The sequence below is a fragment of the Typopeltis vanoorti genome, chromosome 1, assembly GCF_054136105.1.
Source record: "Typopeltis vanoorti isolate ZY-2024b chromosome 1, IOZ_Tvanoo_1.0, whole genome shotgun sequence".
NCBI lineage: Eukaryota > Metazoa > Arthropoda > Arachnida > Uropygi > Thelyphonidae > Typopeltis > Typopeltis vanoorti.
In genome coordinates this window covers 160,122,554-160,142,335 of record NC_143549.1, presented here as the reverse complement: position 1 = coordinate 160,142,335, position 19,782 = coordinate 160,122,554, and the positions used below count along the sequence as shown (strand labels likewise).

Sequence of the window (19,782 nt, the reverse complement as noted above, 5' to 3'; positions counted from 1 at the left end):
TTACATCATCATCATCATCATCATCAAATTCCTGCCATGTACCCTCAAGGGGTGTACAGGATATGACAGTACTACATGAAAAAATTACATCATTACTAACTTCCTATCTACAATTTTCCTCCAAATCAGTCTGCTACTTGTCAAGACTCCAACATTGTCAGATCTTATATTTCTATCGTCTAAGGCACTTTGTACCGTATCAATCCACCTATATCTTGGTCTTCCTCTGGGTCGTTTTCCTGCCAACCTGGCAGAGAACACTTGTTTTGCTAATCTTTCCTCTCCCATTCTATTTAAGTGACCATACCATCTGAGATTAGCTCTGCTAACGCATTCCTGCATGCTGACAATGTCAAGTTCTTTCCTAATATCCTCATTTTTAATATGATATTGCCATTGATGCCATCTGTTCACGCCTTTAATCTTTCTCAGGACTCTCATATCTGCGGTCTCTAGTCTTTGGTCAAGTGTTTTACTTCTGACCCAGCTCTCAGATCCATAAGTTAAAATTGGTTTGAACACAGTCTTGTATACAGCTAATTTAGTGTTCCGACTAATTTCTTTCTTATTCCATATGAATTTATTCAATTGACTTCCCACGATACCAGCTTTGCTGATTCTGTTGTCTATTTCTATATTTAGTTTACCATCTTCAGTAAAAATTGTGCCTAAGTAGCTGAAATGTTTTACTTGTTCCACAGGTTCTCCATTCACAACACAGTTGACATTTTCAAAGATTCTGCCTATTTTCATTGTCTTTGTCTTTTTATTGCTGATCTTAATACCATATCCATTACAAAAGCTATTCAATTTAGTCAGAGAATCTTGCAGATGTGTAGCGGATTTATTTAGAAGTATAACATCATCCGCATAAAGCAAAGAGCTGACATTAACATCTCCAATTTTGATATCAGGTTTAATACCACATTCCTTCATAATGTGATCCATATAGATAATGAATAACAGAGGGGATAATGTACATCCTTGTCTCACACCAGATTTAACATTAAACCATCTTTCTGTACTTCCTTCAATTCTAACTGCTTCCTTCCTTCAATTCTGCTAACTTCCTTCAATTCTAACTCAATTCTAATGTGCCTTACATTATTATTATTATTATTATTATTATTCAGGCCTACATGGAGTCAAAAGACTCATCGTGGGAGGTCCTTCCTAACAACATAAAGTTTGTCACGACTCATCGAGGGGAGGTCCCCTCCCCCTAAGAAACACAAAGTCTATCATACCACTCCTTAAATTCATTGACCGTTCTAGCCCTCACCACTCCATCAGGCAATGCATTCCACAGCTCAACCACCCTCTACGCAAAGAAACCACTCCTCACCCTCTTGCTCACAGTTTCCTTTCGTAACTTCCAGGGACGGCCTCTTGTCATCGCTCCTTCCCGCTGTTCAACCAAGTGAAAGAACTCCCCTTTGTCAACCCTGTAACCACCTCTCAGCAGTTTAAAGGCCTCAATCATATCACCTCTCCTTCTTCATCCACCAAACTCTGCAGTCCACATTCCCTCAGCCGATCCTCATAACTATCCTTGTACAGTCCTGAAACCATCTTTGTCATCCGTCTTTGTATCCTTTCCACAGTTAATTTATCCCCTTCAAATCCTGGGGACCAAATCTGAGAACAATAGTCCAAGTGTGGTCTGATCAGAGACTTATACAATGGAATGATAACCCTCTTATCTCTGCAGGTCAGTGTCCTTCTCATAATTGCAGCAATCCTCTGTGTTACCTTCACCACCTTTGCAATATGTCCCCTAAACTTCAGGTTTCTATCAATCATCAACCCTAGATCTCTTGTCTCCCCTACTTCCTCCAGTATAACTCCTCCCATAGAGTATGCAGCATCCCATCGATGTTTCCCAAACCTCAAGACCTTACATTTTGCTGCATTAATTAAACTGACACCCCCCATTCATTTGCCCATCTATCTAGCTTATTCAAATCCTCTTGCAGGGCTACCACATCTGCACTATTACTAATAATCCTTCCCAGCTTCGCATCATCTGCAAACAACTGAATATCCCCTTACAATCCACTGGCAATGTCACTGATATAAAGGTTAAACAATCCAGGTCCTAGTACAGAGTCCTGTGGGACCCCACTTGTAACCCTCTGTCTCCTTGAAACTGCTCCACCATACACAACTCTGATACCTATCAGACAGCCAATCTGACATCCAGACCCATGTGCTGCAACTTAAACATCAGCTTATCATTTGGCACCCTGTCAAATGGCTTCGCTAAGTCTAAGAAAATTGCAGTATATGCCTTTCCCCATCTGTTCTTGTAACTTTATTATAAAAGGCTAGCATATTGCTAAAACAAGAGCGCCCTTTCACAAATCCATGTTGACTCTCACAGATAACATTACCCTCATCTGCCCAATGCTGTATACGGTCCCTCACTACTTTCTCCAAGATCTTAACTACTGATGACACACAGACTGTCCTATAATTAGACACTTCCAGTCTGTTACCACCCTTATGCAACGGCACTATCTTACCTTCCTTCCATTCCCTGGGCACCTTTGCCGAAGATATGGGATACTGAGGCAAATGATGTCGAGTTATTAGCTTCTACATATGAGTTGCCCCAGTCCTGAAAATACTTCAGGCACAAACTTGTTTGCTTACACTTGGATAAAGGATTAAACCAAGTATATAATTTCTTGGTGGAAATTATATATTTGGCTAACTGTAAAGACTTCCTGTGGCTTTCTCTGGTCCATGTAGAAGTTTAGTTTATTATTTTTATAATAAATCTACAAGTAAATCCAATGGAGTAAAAAATAAAGAAATTAAAGAAAAGATTTGTCTGGAAAAATTTTAAATTGACATTGACACTTTAAAATAAAAATACCTTTTTTTTTTTTTTTTTGTAATTTGTAACATGAACTGATTGTCTGTGACAAAAGGGAAAGGAATTAAAAAAATAGTAAAAACCAAATATTATGTGAAGTTCTTTTTTCATTTTAACAATGTGTTAAAATTGACACAATTGTAATTAGATTCAATCGAAACCTTTGTGAGCTATGTTTTCAACTAGAGTGCAATCTATAAAATCATGATTTCACAGATCGCTGAAATGTATTCTTTAATTAAATGAATTTTTTTTTAAAGCAATTTAACCAAGATCTCAAGTTATACAGAACTTTAAAAATCCATTTAGCTTAACCATAAAAACAAAAATACACAATAAATATAACTAAGACTTTCTTTAGTACAAATTACATTAACAGCTTACAATAGTCATAAATAACATGCTCTGCAGGTGTACAGTATATCAGATATAGATAAGATGTACACTCTTTCTCATCTGAATGCACACAAACTGTATACTAACTATGTAGTCATCTATTGTAGTTGCTGTTGATCAGAGGCATAGCAAAGGAGGGGTGGAAGGGGCAGTCTGCCCCGGGTGGCACTTTGAACCTTTTTGAACTTTTATAGTTAATTCTAAAATACAGTCTCGAGAATTCAGTTCCAAATATTGTAATACTACTGCAAATTTTCCTCATGATTGCTGTAAGTATCTAGTTGTGAGAGGAGTTTTTCTAAATAAAATTGATTAAGAATTACCTACATTATTATGAAATAGACTTCGTCAATGTTATCGACGATTTTGCTAACAGAAAAGCAAGAAAAATAATATTTTAGAATGTTGAAATTAAAATTTTACTTCAAAAATAAACACAGTGTTTTAATTTATTTCCCTAGACATCATTTTGACTTTTTGTAATATTTTTGGTGTTTAATGAGAGGGGTGGAAAAAGCTCTAATTACACCGCTGCTGTTGATAAATGCTAATAAGAAAGCATCAATGAAGAATGAAGTGGGGATAATGGCATTGGCATTCTGATTTAATAAAATGTGCTGCAGCCACACTTTCAATTATGGTCATTTTTTGGGGAGGTAAGGGCACGTGAAATATTTTCAGGACTGGGGTAACTCGTATATAGAAGCTAATGACTCCATATCACTTGCCTTAGTATCCCATAATGCAAGGCACATATCCTTACAGACATGTATAATGCCATGCATCACCTCTTGATCTGGCTCCCAGAAAGAGAAAGAGAAGTAATCTTGATATAGTATGCCCACCTTTTGTAGGTCTCTCCTTGGCATTTTGCCAAGAATAGTCGATTCATGCTGAAGGGGAGAAAGAAATGAAGGATGTACGAATTGGTTGCCAACATACGAAATCACATGCTTTCTTGTCTGTCGCTGTACTAGTACTAGCTTGATTTTTGTTGTTGCTTTTTTGCATTTTTTTTTTATTATTAATTTGTATGATGGATCCAGTACAGTCAACAAGTTTAAGGCAAACTTTAAGGAAAATATACATGAAATCGGATTTTGTTTTAAAAAGTCCCAGAATAAAAGGAAACTTATTATGGAGCGAAGTGACATTGTTTTATCTAGAACGCAGTATTTGAGAGCAATAAGACGTCTCAGGGAGGAGAAAAGACTGATTGTGTATCTAGATGAAACTTGGATTGATAGTAATTTAACTTATGGAAAATGTTGGCAGTCCAAAGAAGAATGTGGAGTGCTACAAACCAGAAATGCCTCGCGGCGCATAATAATTTTGTGTATGGGTGGAGAAATAAGTTTTTTTACCGAATTCAAATTTACTATACAAAGCCAATTCAACTACTGGTGATTACTATGGGCAAATAAATTCTATGACCTTCAAAAAGTGGGCAGAAGAAAAATTGATTCCAAACCTACCTAAAAATGCTGTTGTTATAATTGATAACGCTTCATATCACTCTGTTCGATTAAACAAAGTTCCAAATTAGTCTAATAAGAAGCAAGTTCCTATGGATTGGTTCTCTGCAAATAACATTTCTCATTCCCCAGATATGCGAAAAATTGAATTGCTTAATTTGGTCAAAAAGAAACTCGCCCACAACTAAACTATTTAAATTCGACATGATGCTCAAAGAGCATGGACTTCTAGCTTTCAGGCTACCACATCATTGCGATATTAATTCTATTGAGTGTGTTTGCACAGAAGTGAAAAGTTTCATTCGCCATCGCAACGTAACTGGGGATATTGACATGTCGAAACTTATTTAAGCTTTCAGAACAGGCGATTGAAAGTATTACAGTTCAAAATTGGGGAAAATATTCCTCTCGTGTCACCTCATTGGAAAATACGTATTGGGACAGAGACGGAATTATCGAAGAATTATGCGAACCTTTGGTGATCAGTTTAAGTGAAAGTGATGGCGATTCGGACACCGATTCAGATGACTATGAAGATTAAAAGGATTTGATAATGGTATTTTTATCCAACATTTTTTTTGCATGGGTTTGTTAAACGAGTCACAACAAGTCATAAATAATTAATCGGTTTAGGACATTAAAGTGTCTCAATTCTCTCAACTGTAAGTTTAGAATATATATCTAAGTTCATTTGAAAAAATTTCTATAGAATTATTTTTATTTTACAGAAAACTTTCTTAAAAATAAACTTAGTTAAATTTTTGTTTTATGCTATATCTTTTTTAATTTTGTTAATACTCTACATACATTTTCCCAACTGTTATACAAGCAAAATAGTTACACTTCAAAAGCAGCAACGTTCGTAAAAGAAAAGCTAAATTTTCCGACCTGTAATAATAAACAAACTCATCCCAGAAGACAGATTCATTATCCTGTTATCGGAATGGATTCGCCTTTTTCTGACAAGCGCAGAAGTGTCGAGGGATCTCTAATCAGTGGGCGAACTATAACAAAGTTTTTTAAATAAACACAGATTCAAGAAATGACTGCAGGAAAATGACAGTTTCATAAATATCAATTCTCAGATATTTTTTACTTCACTGTTGATAGTTGTCTAATAGGAGCAGTGTATTCTCTCTTGACAGTGTTATTCAACCTTGCTGGCATGGTTAGCCAAATGGTGAGCACTTATACTTTCCAACCAACAGGCTGCAGGTTCGAATCTCACTATGGGCATGGATTTTTATGATTATATTTAGTGAGGGATGTGAATTTCATCTCCCAGATATGTAAATAAATAAATTAAAAAAATACAAGAAATATATCATCAAAAATCATCAGCTAGTCTTTTATTCTCCTATACGGAGTAGGCAAGGCCATTTTAGTCCTCTCTAACTTTTGGAGGCTGAGGGACTGGTCGAAGATTATCACTAATTATACATGGGCAGCCAGTGAGGACAGCTAATTGATAAGTCTACCATCTAATGGATCCTTATCCTAATACTATATTTATTGTCTGAAAATAGCGTGGGTTCTATGGTCGATTTTCTCGAGTTTATGGGATGAGAAACCCACTTGCCCATGCCAGAGATCAACTAACTCAAGAACCAGTTAAAAAAAGGCTTAGTAAAAGTTTCTCTAGTCGGCGATTAGAACTGAACTTATGACACTCTCTTTCTTCAGGCAGTCTAGTGCCATGAACAGCACACACCACTTCCACTGAGCTACAAATATGAAAAAAAAAAAAAAAAAAAATCCTTAGCACCCACAGTACGAATGTACTATATGTTTATAGAAGCCTTTTGTGGGTGCGAGACACACACACAAAAAGGAGTGAACATTATGGAAAAACATTAATTCAAATTACTTTCATTCAAATCACTAATTTTAGACTACTGAAGCTTTGAATTAACCCTGTTCTCAGGTCAGATTATTTAGATTACAGATGGGACTGTGATATATTAGTATATCTCAAAATTAAAATGTCCTTCCTTGCACCAGTTTATTTTCAAAAAGGAAAAAAAATCTACTCTGTTTAAACTGGTTTAAAAATGCAACTGCCTCCATTCAAAAAACCCGCTAACTTAGTCTTGCTCTAAAAAAAAAGTGCTAAAAATTCCTGGTGAGTAGGTAAGAACCACTTAGTCAATGTGCCCTTGTGCAATGTGTGAATCACAAAATAAAATTATTTTCTCAAGGGAAATATTCCTTGTCAAAACAAATTATATAATATAAACATAGGAACCCTCTAAGGCAGCGATTTTCAACCGGTGTGCCGCGGGATTTGTGAATATATTTTACAAAACTTATAGTTGGTGAATCAGTTTAAAATTGTGTGTTAATTAGCTTTAATCTTCTGATAATGTGTTCACAAATAACTTCATTTAATTCTCTTATTTTTAAGGTAACTGGTAAGAGCTCTTTTATTGTTTGTTTTTTTTTTATTCGGTTAATTTTTTGCCACTAGAGGGCTTCACAGTATGTAATGTTTGTAGAGAGCTCCCGAAAAGATAAGTGTTATTTTGAGTAATAATTGGCAATATTGCTCGAATCTTAACGTAGTATTGTTTACTTTTGGTAACTTAGTGTGCCTGTGTGATTTCTGCATTATTTAAATTAGTATCTTGATAAGATATGATAGATAGTGTAGCACATGGCACCAATGAGAAGAAAGACAATAGCAACCAAATCATTGCCGTCACTGTTTAAAAATTTTAACTTAAGGGTGTTTGTTCAGTGTAACGTCTGCGGGATGTGGGCTTTTCTGAGAGCGGCTGGAGTTTGGTTCGATTTATCTCCTTTATTTTGCGTATGGCATAATAAAGACACAAGACATCAGATTTGGTTTGATAATGATAGTGGTGGGAAAGTGTGCCGAAAGTGTAAGGAAAGTGAGGATTTGAAGTGTGTCTCAGGTCACAAGATTGATGTTGTTGATGAAAGCCAGAATGTGATAGAAAATAGTGATATAATAGGAATTTGCAATGTAGTACCAGAAAGCTTTGAGAGCAGAGTTGAAAGTGAGAGTGAAAGTAAAAATACAGAGTGAGAGAATGGATAAAAAAAATGAAGAGTTAGTTGCAATGAGTGAGATCGCACGGTTGCGCGGAGTGATGCATATGGTAAAGCGGCAGCTGGAGTGATTGAAAAATTGCTTACCGAGCACATCAGCTAATGGAAAGAAGTAAATAAGTGATAAGAGGAATAAGAGTATGATCGGGATTGTAAGAAAAATGAAGGAGCGAGTCTTGTATGGTGATTCATTAGTAAGAGGTGTAATAGATGACAGTTTGACTAAATCGTACTTACTGGGTACGAAAACTACGGATGTAAATGAGTCTATTAGAGCACAAAAGCAGAGGGTGAAAGAAATGATAGTAGTGGCAGGAACAAATGATTTAAAATTGAAATCATTTGTTCATCATTGAATATTAAAAAGGGGAAAAAATTGCTATGAGAGAGGATTTGAAGGAATTACTAGAGGTAGCAAAAGAAAAGAGTGAGAGGGTTCAGATGGAGAGTCTGTTGCCAAGGTATGACAGAGAAGAGTTGAGGGGGGCCATAATTGTAAATATTCTATGCGCAGGTTATGCAGAAGGAGTGGTGTGGAGTTTGTGGACGTGTGGAGTGAGTTTGATGAGCGAAGAGATTTATACAAGATGGATGGTTTGCATCTGAATAAATTTGGTGTGCGGAGACTGGAAAAAGTGTTGTTGAATGAACTGAATGTGGATGTGCAGAATTCTGGAAAACTAGTGTTATTAAGGAGTGGATATGCGGACTTCAGGGAGGCAGTTGTGTTTAAGAATGTATAATGTGCCCGAGCTGGTAAGAAGGACAACATATCAGAATAGGATAGTTAGTATAAGGCATCGAGATAGGGGTGGGACTAATGGGCTTCTGCCTTTCATGTATGCTAATTCCGGGAGTATTAGGAACAAGAAGGAAGAATTTTCGGCCTTGGTTGGCTCTTCCTGGCCACAGGTTATTGGCATTAGTGAAACATGGCTGGCAAAAGATGATATACTTAGTGGGATAGAATGTGAAGGGTTTTGTGTGTTCAGGAGGGACAGAGAGAATAAAATGGGGGGGAGGAGTGTTATTGATGATAGTTGATGAAGCCAAGGAGAATAGAAATTGAACTGCAGGATAGAGAAAAGAGAACATTTGAGGCTATTCGGTATGAGTTTGAGACTAGCAGAACAAAATATACAGTTGAGAGCTGCTATAGACCAGGTGATGGAATAGATGGTGGATATAGTATGCATAAGCAAATAGACGCAATGAGTGGAAGGAGGGTAATTATTATGGGGGAAGTCAACTATGGTAACATTGATTGGAAGGAGGAGTGGATGGACACATGGCAGGAAGGAATTGGATTTTATGCAGTTATTAAGGGATAACTATCTGAGACAGCATGTAATGGAAAACACTAGGGGTTTGAGAGTGCTTGACCTAGTAATTGCATCTGAGAATTTGACTGTAATGAATATCGCCACGTTGCCACCAATTGGTGAGAGTGATCATAAGCCACCTTGGAGGTGGCTAAATGTGTGGAATTTTCAATTAAGACCAGGTACATGTGGAATTAAATTACTGTGCGAGTAAGTATGACAAGTTTAGGAGATTGCTTGGTTCAGTGCCATGACATGTAAAACTGCAAAGGCTGGATGATAGTGCATGGGGAGGTGGTTAAGGAGTGTTTGCAGGAGGTAATGGCTGAGTGTATACCTAGAGTCCGAATAGTAAATCAAGTAGGGGTTAAATGGATGAATAACACCATTAAGCTTGAGCTTCAAAAAAAGAAACAACTGTGGAGGGAATTTAAGGAGAAAGGTGACCTGCAGGCACACGAAGAGTATAAAGTGCAGGCCAGATGGGTAACGAGTGTGGTAAGAAAAGCAAAAGCAGATTATTAAATGGAATTAGCCACGCAAGCTAAAGAGAATCCCAAACAGTTTTTTTGATATATTGCAAGTAAAAGAAAAAATGTATACGGCAGAATGATTTTAAGGAATGCCGATGGTAGGGAAGTAACCGAATCAGTTGATATAGTGGAATTACTGAGCGAGCACTTTGCAAGAGTATACCATCCAGGTGGTGATATAGCAGGAATGAAGGAACCAATAGCTTATACGGGAATTGTGGTGAATGAAGTGGAGGTGAATAGACTATTACAAAACCTCAATGTGAATACATCTGTGGGATTGCATGGTATACCAGCTCGGGTCATACGTGAAGCAGCTAAAGAATTATCAGTGCCCTTGACCATTCTGTTTAATTTGATTCTTGGGTCTGGGTTAGTCCCGAGGGGGAGGAAAGAGGGGAAAATAGTTCCATTGCATAAAGGAGGTTCCAAGACTGCTGTTGTAAATTACCGACCAATTAGCATATCAGGAATCACTGTGAAGGTCTTGGAGAAATTAGTCAAGAAAAAAATACAGGATTGGATAGATGAAAATGGGATACTGCATGGGGGACAACATGGTTTTGTGAAGGGTAGATCATGCCTCAGTAACTTGCTCACATTTTATAACAGTGTGACGGCTGAACTGGATAAGGGTAATGGGTTTACAGTGATTCTACTGGACCATGCTAAGGCCTTTGATAGGATACCTCATGGAATTCTAATCAGTAAACTGCAGCATATGGGGATGGATATAGGGTTGGTGAGATAGATAGGAGGGTGATTGATGGAGAGATATCAGAGAGTAGTTTATTCAGGAGTAGAGTCCAAAGACAGCCTGTGACTAGTGGTGTGCCGCATGGTTCTGTTCTTGGACCACTACTATTTAATTTGTTCAGTAATAATATAGGAAAGGATCTGAGAGGAACTGTTCATTTGTTTGCTGATGATGCAAAGTTGGGTAGAGCAATAGTGAGTGCACAGGATGTCAAAATTTTGCAGGATGATTTGGATAGCTTCAAGGACTGGGCTAAGGAGAATGGAAGTCAATTTAATGTGGAAAAAAGTAAGGTTATGCATTTTGGGGTGAAAAGATTAGCAGCAGTATACCACATCGGTGGAACTGTACTCCAGGAGATTGACGAAGCCAGGGATTTGGGAGTGTTGGCAGATAGGGAGTTGAAGTTTAGGGGGCACATTGCAAAAGTGGCTACACCAGCTCATGAAATCACTTGGTTACTGAAGAATACTTTCACGAGCAGAGACAAGCAAGTTATTGTTCTTCTGTATCGAGCCTTGATAAGACCCCATCATGACTACTGTGCCCAGATTTGGGCGTCAGGGTTTCTTCTTAGGAGGTGAAGAGGATCCAAAGGCAAGTGACCAAGATAATAGCAGGTCTATGGAATGAACTTTATGAGCACAGGTTGAAGATTTGTGGGTAGCAGAAATTGGTTGATAGGCAGAAAAGGGGTGATATGATTGAGACATTCAAATTATTGAAGGGTTTCTATAAGATTAATTCAGAGGATATTTTTGAGAACAGGACTGGTGGTGGGAGGACTGGGGTCATCCATGGAAACTGAGCAAGAGTGTGGTTAGCAAAGGTGTTAGAGCTAGGTTTTTTTACTTGGAGAATGGTAAATGAGTGGAATAAGCCGCCAGAGTCTGTTGTGGGTACCATGACTGTGAATGAGTTCAAGGCGAAGTATGATAGATACTGTGTGAAATGTTGAATAGTTGTTCTTGCCATGATGTTAGGGCCTCCTTCAATGAGTCTAAGGACTCCTTGGAGTTGCCCATAATAATAATAATAATAATTTTATTATTATTATTAGTAGTAGTAGTAGTAGTAGTAGTATTCCTTTAACATGGATATTATATATTCATTTGAAAAAATCAATACAATTTTTTAAAATTATTTTGAGTATTGTTTTTCTTATTCAAAATGTCAAAGAGATAGTTTAAATTTAAATTTTTTTTGGAACAAAAAAAGATAAGTAATTACTATTATTAGTATCTTGTATGTGTAAATCAATCAAAATTATGCCTATTTTTTGCCAGATCATCAAAAAAATTAAAACAATATATTTTTAGTGTGCCACATAATTTTAATAATTAGTCTAGGTGTGCCATATTATGAAAAAGGTTGAAAATCCCCGTTCTAAGGCATTGGTTCCCAACCGGTGGTATGCATACCCCCGGGGGATACGTGTTGGGCCATTCAGGGGTACATGAAAAATAATCAGTAATGGCAGAAAAACAAGTAACGTAAACAAAATGCTAAATGTTAGTTACGGGACAACAGCCATGAGATAAGATGTTAAGTTTGAATTACTGCTAATGGAGATACTTCAAAACTAACTCACATTAGCGAATGATGATTGGTGAGGGCGTGGCTATAAACCCCTCTCCTAACAACCACTCTTCTATCAATCATTATACACAGTTCATGCGTCACTTTTGTCACCCATCCTCCTTTCCAGAACAATCATGTGTTACTTAGAAATGACCTTTGCAATAATGAACCTTGATCATCATTATCAGTATTTAACATGAAGATATACTTATTTCTGTGTTATGAATATTGTAAAATTAAATCTGTGGTTTATATTTTTAGTGTAGTAATTTTCCTTTCCCAACTCATTACCTCATTTCCACTATTTTACATTAAGATAGGCACTGAACAAAACTGTCAGTATTTAAAAACAGCTATTTTAAAATCAAGGGGTACAATTTATAGAAATGGATTTAAAAGGGGTACAGAAGTGGAAAAGGGTTGGCAACCACTGCTCTAGGGTATAACAAACATGTACTTCAATTATTTAAATTAAGGGGATATTGAATCCCACATTATTTCAAAGCTGAATAAGAAACTCTAAGATAGGAATCAGAGTTTCATGCCGAATATAGTAAATAGTAAACTATAAAACTTCAGCGAATCCAAGCGTAAGCCAACACCTGGTAGTACAAACTGGGGCAACTCGTTGCAAAGGTGGAGTAAGCTCTGATCACTGTCCTTAGTATTTTTCCACAATGTAAAACACAACTCCTAGGAAGTGTATGCTGTTATACATTATCAAAGGAGGTCACTATCCAGACCAGTTTTGACCTTTATTGAGGTCTCATCAGTGAGTAGGTAGACCTGGATAATACTCAGGTTGTAGTGATGAGAACTTATATACTTTGCAATACGAGTTGCCTAAAAAGGTGCACCCAATAAATTACTGAAATAAATATTATATAATAAATAAATTACTGAAATAAATAAACCCAAATAAAGAGCCAAAAGGCTCTTTATTTCAGTAATTTATTGGGTGCACCTTTTTAGGCAACTTGTATTGTAAAGTATATAAGTTCTCATCACTACAACCTGAGTATTATCCAGGTCTACCTACTCACTGATGAGACCTCAATAAAGGTCGAAACTGGTCTGGATAGTGACCTCCTTTGATAATGTATAACAGCATACACTTCCTAGGAGTTGTGTTTTACATTATGGAAAAATACTAAGGACAGCGATCAGAGCTTACTCCACCTTTGCAAAGAGTTGCCCCAGTTTGTACCACCAGGTGTTGCCTTACACTTGGATTCGCCGAACTTCTTTAGTTTACCATTTACTATATTTGGCATGAAACTCTTTGATTCCTATCTTAGAGTTTCTTATTCGGCTTTGAAATAATATGGGATGCAATATCCCCTTAATTTAAATAATTTCACATCGCCGAAATGAAGCCTTTTGGCTCTTTATTTCAGTAGTCATGTACTTCAATTTTATTCAGTCTGCAATGGGTGGAAAAAGTGGAGTATTAATCAAGAATTCTCTACGATGGATGAAACAAACACACTGTACTTTCATACAGGAATACTTTATTATGACCTAAGGAGATTGAAAAACTGACAAGACCAATGACAGTTCTATCCAATTATTAGAAGAAAGAAAAATTACTGTCAAAGTGCACAGCATCAAAATTGATTATTTTGTATGGGATTCCCCCCCCCACACACACACATACACACCATCTATGAAATAACTATGAAAAATCTAAATCAATGAATTTCATATTAAAAACTTTTTTTAGAACTTTAGAAAGCCATAAAAAGAAACTTTCTTCGTTCAATAAAAATTCAATATAACTTCTGATTTGAAAATCCATACATCTTTTAAAATTCACTGTCCAAAAATCTAAAGTCTAGCATACTGATAATGGCAAATAAGTGTGAATTACATATTACCTTCCTGGAAGCTCCTTAAGAGCTCGCTCATAAATCATATTTACTGTTGACTTTGGTGCATCCTTTTTAAACTCAATATATCGCATCCAATGTTTCACTGAATATGGATTGCGCAAAATTTCCTCTTCATATGGTAAATCTTCTTCACTCTATGTAAAGAAAAAAAATATCATACACACAAAAAATATAAATCATTACACTGTTACTTAAAGTTATTAACTATCAAAGCAGAAGACACTGTTCCATCAAACTTCAGCAACCATAATTCAAATAATAGGTGAAGAGCTTGGCAAAAAAAAAAAGGTCATATGATACATCAAACACTCAGATGCTTGACAAACTTCTATACAAAACACTAGAGCTGCTCTCAGTGAAGTGTACTAGTAAGTTCTTTCCTTTCATTACCAAATACTTGGTATCTTATCTTTCTAAGAGAATATTCCTTGGAAAAACTTTGTACTGGAATGGATGATATTGCCCTAGTTGGCTGAGAGTGAATAACCAATATGTTCTACAACCAGCAGTCTGTGGATTGAATCAGTAGCACACCCGGTGTGTGGGGGGGGGGGGGGGGGGGAGACAAGGGGCCCTGAGTCCCAAAAAAAGAAAAAGGAAAAAAAAACACTAGAAAATTTTCCAAAAATCTTTTCCTAATTAAAATTCATTTTTTTATTTATTGTTGTGTCGTGTCTTCTATTTCTATACCACTTATGAATTAGCAATCACATAAGGTAGGAATACCCTACAGCTTGGGAATAATGACTGCTGTAAAAGCAAGGCGAACAAAGTAGTGCTCAGCAGACAGAGCACTACTTCGTTTCCCCAAGCCGGGCCAGAGGAGATTATGGATATCATTACTTGGCGATTACTGCAGATGTTCAGTCATTGGTATACAATTGTAGTGTGCATTCTCAAATCGTTTACTCAACTCCCCCCCCCAATTAAATCTTGAGTGCTCCTCCCTCCCTCCCCCCCAAGTTTAAATCCTGAGTGTGTCACTGGATTGAATCATCTGCCATCTAAGAGACATCAAATATCTTTAGACAGTGGATAATTTTCATCTCAGTTTCATAACAACAATCTGCTTACTAGAGACGCCTGAAGTGGCTTGACAAAAATGCAACTTTTATTGCTAAGCAAGGTTTCTGAATTATCTAACTCTCAGCCCATTCACTGTATTCCAATATACTATACAGGTACTGCTGATGGACAAATACTCAGATACTTAACAAGTATATAACTAAATAATACTAGCTAACTTTACATGAGTAGAATTCACATTATTATCATATCCTTCACAGAATCAGAACTCATTACTTGAGGTTCATTCAACTGACAACAACATCATACTGAATCTTAAAATCCTTAACCCTCCTGCATTAACAACACATTCCAGTAATATGTTCCATTCACCCACAATTATACATATAAAAACATTATAATGCACATATTCAAAATCACCTGCTTTTAAATTTCTCACTATTCTCAGTTTATACAGTGAGAATGATTTATGATACTTGTCTGGCTGCTGTGAAAAGGTGCATATTGCATCTTTTTACAGTGATCATACGTTTCTTCTCGTAAAGATATTTAAAATCAATAAGAGAACTTCCAGGAAGTTTACAACTTTTAAACACAAACACATTTTCTCTTCAAATCTTATTTGCTTTATTATGGGCTTGCAATACAACCTGTACTTGTGAGATTAGGTGATTCATTTATTTTAAATAAGTGTTATTGTTATTTCATTTGGTTGTTACTGATTTATGATTTTTTCCTTTATGGGCATTTTTGTGGTTTTGAACTTCAAGTGTGTTATGTCTGTTTGTTGTTCACACAGTTATATTGGACAAAATATGTTGCTTTGTGCAATATATATATATATATTTCTTAAATTTTAATGACTAAACACCCAGGATTTAAAATTGGAACAATTTTAAATCCTGGGTGTTTAGTCATTAAAATTTCGAAGCTTGGGTAACACGACTAGTTTTGTTGGAAAGCCGACTTCATCAGGTGTAACAGCATAAAAATATGTAAAAATGGAAAGACCATATAAAAATTGCATTTCCAATACAACGGAACATGACAATTAACTGTAATTAAAGTTTAACTGGGAGACTGAGTTCTAGCTGAAATGTCACGCACATGCGTGTGTGTGAATTCGCGTGCAAGCCAATATTGAATGGCAGAACTATGCGAGTCTGGCAAATTCATGTGGGAGGCATCAAGAACTATTTCTTTTGATTCCAGTATTCGTTTCTCAAGTTCGTCATAACATTTGTGGATGTTGGTTGTTAAATTCCAGTCTATTTGATATTGGAGGCCTTCAACATTGGTGTTTGCAGAAAACAATATAAGGCTGGGCAAGGCACTGGCCCGAGTTCTGTTGTAAGAAATGTCTCTCTGGTGTTCTAAGTAGAGAAGGATTGATTTGTCAGTCTGACCATAATATAGTTTACCACAATCACAAACAATTTTGAAAAAACCAGGAAACTGAAGATTGTGGTGTTTCTCTTTCAAACAGCTTAAAATAGACCAAAGCTTGGGTAAAGTAGTGAAAAAAGACCTTGATATTGCATTTATTTAAGATTTTTGCCAGTTTTGGGGAGAGAGAAAACTAATATAAGGTAAGGAGATATAGGCTTGGAAATTAGTTGTATCCTCATTTGGTGGTTGATGGCAACAGTGAAAATGAAGTCTATTTATATTTTTCTCAGAACATCCATTTTGTTTGAAGGTACTTTGGAGGTGTTTTAGTTCATTTTTAAGCTTTTGTTTATCTAATAACAAGGATCTGGCCCTATGTGCAAGAGTAAAGACGATGCCAAATTTCTGTGGGGGTATAGTGGCGAGAGTCCGCATATGGGTACCTGTTGGTATGTGTAGGTTTTCTAAAGATGGCAAATTCAATTTTTTCAGATGTCTTTGTTAATTTAATATCTAAAAAAAGGAAGGGAACTGTCCACTTCTAACTCGGATGTGAATTTGATGTTTGGTGTTTAGGTGATTAAGAAATATTTGCATGTTCCCAGATCAGGAAAACATCATATATATATAACACAGCCATATCTTTGGTTTCAACAAAGCAGAAGAAATAGCCTTTTCTTCAAAATCTTCAAGAAAGATGTTTGCCAGCACAGGAGATAATGAGCTAACCCGGTATTTTGCTTGTAAATCATGCTTTCAAATTTAAAATAGCCCGAATTAACACAGTGAGATACTAATGCAAAGATCTTTTTTACCTTGTTTTTAATAGAGTGAGAATATCCTGGGTTGGTACATTAGTAGAGAGAGAGATACAACATCAAAACTGCCAAAAATATCAGAGTTGTTGAGTTCGTAAGAAATGATATATATATATATATATATATATATATATATATATATATTCAATATCTGTGTGTGTTTTGTCCAATAAATATATCGCATAAAACTCCTAATGAAGAAATACTGGCTACTGGTATCACTATCATTGACAGAAATCCCTACTCACACACTAACAAAAAGCAGAAATCAAGTCAGATAAGAGGAGTGTAACAAAAGAATTTCCAGAATGCAATATAACCATTTCTAGTTACAGAGATTTATCAGATAGTAAAATAATAAGTTTTTCATCTTTTATTTCCACATTTTTATTATGGAATTTATATATTCTGGAATATACACTGATAACTGCATATTTATTTGAAATAAAAAGGAAAAAAAAAAAAAAAAAACTGATGAATCTAAACAGAAATAGGGGATATTAAAAATCCATCTTTATTTCAGAAACTTTTCTAAATATAGAAGAGTTTTGAAATTTTACCGAATTTTGAGGTAAATTGTTTTCTGTCTGGTCTCTGATGAAAGCAGTAGGCCTATGCATGCTGCAGAATTTGTCTGCCACTTAGCAGAGTGAAGGCTAGGTGCAGTGGAAGTACTTTCCTCTGGTTGTGCTGAGCTAAGGTTCAGCTTGGTTTCTGGGTGGAATTTTCCCAGACAATGACCCTTTTGGGAACTGATCGGTTTTCATCCACTAGTAACAGTGACTCCCCTGGAGCAATAACAAGCTTGCAGCTATTGGGTGGCAGCCTTTCTAGAGTGTCCTCTTCCAAGTTTTTGGAACTTTTTGAACATTTGATTCCTGCATTGCCTCTAATGAGAACCAACAGTTTGAAACAGATATCTGGCCACTTCATGTCTTTTAAAGTAGTGCAAGCTAAGGAACTCTGATACCAAGGATTGTATTCTCATAAGCTCTCTGGTAAAATTTTAAAACTTTCATACTTTCTATGTTTATTCAGTTATGAAATTAGACTGAATTTTTATATCTTCTATTTCTGTTTATTTTACATTCCTAAAACAAAGCCTCTTAGCTCTTCTTTTGATAATTAATCATTAAAGTAATTATAAGTGGGTGAATCCCAAGTGATTTTATAAAGGAAACAAAAGAAGTAATAAATAAATCATGTGTTCATTTATTTTATGGAACAAAGGTAGGGTATTATTACAAGGTATAAAAATGTAGCAACTGATTATTGTCTTCCATCTTCCCTTTCGTGGCGTGATGACCTGTCACAGACAAGTAACTTGGCATCTTAAAAACCTGATGCTACATATGACGGGGCAGTTAATCCTGTCTGCATTGTGCGCTATGTCTGTAAACTGTGTGTTCTTCTGGTTGGTTTGCCTATTTTTTTTTTAGATGAAAAACCTGAGTTTCTGTAAGGAAATACTGCCGCCTTCATACGAGACGGGTGAAGCTAACTCAACTTCAGTTGAAATGCCATAGTACAGGTTCTTCACGTCCTAGGCAGGATTTCTCTGTACCAAGTTAGTAGGCTCAGTAGTCAGTTAACTTGTATTGTTTTGCACATTGTGGTATGCGGCGTTTTTGTTGCAGTTATTTATTTATTGAAATTTGATATTTTTCTAATCTGAAGTGTTATCTAGTTACTGCATCGTCAGGTATAGCAAAGGGTGCGGCACCAGTCCCATGCCAGACAAGAATATCACGTGGTATTTTTTGGTATTCCGTAGTATTTTGTGGTATTCCGTAAAGTTGTCCACATGAATATACAGCTAATAACAGATGCAATTAGAAAGTACAGGATTAAAAAAAAAAAAAAAATGCAAGATTTGATGATAAACTTACAAAGGTAATCGACATATCTCCAATGTTACTCTTCATTTCCACTTTACCGACGTAGTTATCTTACCGAAAATTCATTCCTGTTAAACTCATACCTAAAACAAACAAATAAAAACAACAGCACACTTGTTTAAATAAAATCATATTAATACAAAATAGGAACGTGTATGTCACAAACAAATCCATTCGCACACAAAACGTAAACAGAACATCGGTAAATACGCTCATTCAAAACCTAAAACATACAGTAACTCCAGTAGTGACATCAATATTCAAACCTCAATCACTATCAGAAATATTACGCCAAAAATTCGCCTCCCTCAGGGTCACTTTAATGAGTATAGGCGCTTCAAACCGCGGTACCTGATGGTGGCCAATGCCTTACTTCATGTAATATACTGTACATCTGCTATATTATCTGTAGACTGGTCCCTCCCGTGTTTTCCTTTCCTTCTTCCTCCATCACCCAAACTTATTACAGTATTCGAGGTCTAGGGGTGAAAAAAAAAAAAAAAAAATCAGCTAACGCCTTTTTAATCCCCGTATACGGGGAGTAGGCAAGGCCATTTAGCCCTATCTAACTTTTTGGAGACTGAGTGGGCAGTTCAATCTCCACTGGTACCAATCAGAGATAGATGGCCCAAGGCTATCACTAATTAAGCGGTACTCAGTGAAGAGAGACGGCTCAAATGTGCCGCCATCTCGTGGTCCCTAACCCTAACACAATATATTTAATGTCTGAAATAATGTGGGT

The 19,782-nt window shown here is 36.2% G+C and overlaps 1 protein-coding gene across 2 annotated transcripts in view; it reads right to left on the bottom strand.

Annotated features, from left to right (window-relative positions):
• Window positions 1-19,325, bottom strand: part of fand (Pre-mRNA-splicing factor SYF1 fand) — a 425,180-nt gene extending 405,855 nt beyond the window's left edge. Inside the window, exons 1-3 of one of the 2 annotated variants that reach the window (XM_090399826.1) lie at window positions 19,307-19,325; window positions 19,032-19,123; window positions 13,895-14,043 (exon numbers count right to left, since the gene is read on the bottom strand). In XM_090399826.1, the coding sequence (XP_090255952.1) occupies window positions 13,895-14,043; window positions 19,032-19,067 (185 nt within the window). In that variant the 5' untranslated portion in view covers window positions 19,068-19,123; window positions 19,307-19,325. The other variant, XM_090399816.1, reaches the window with a different exon arrangement.
• Between the last annotated feature and the right edge of the window lie 457 nt (window positions 19,326-19,782).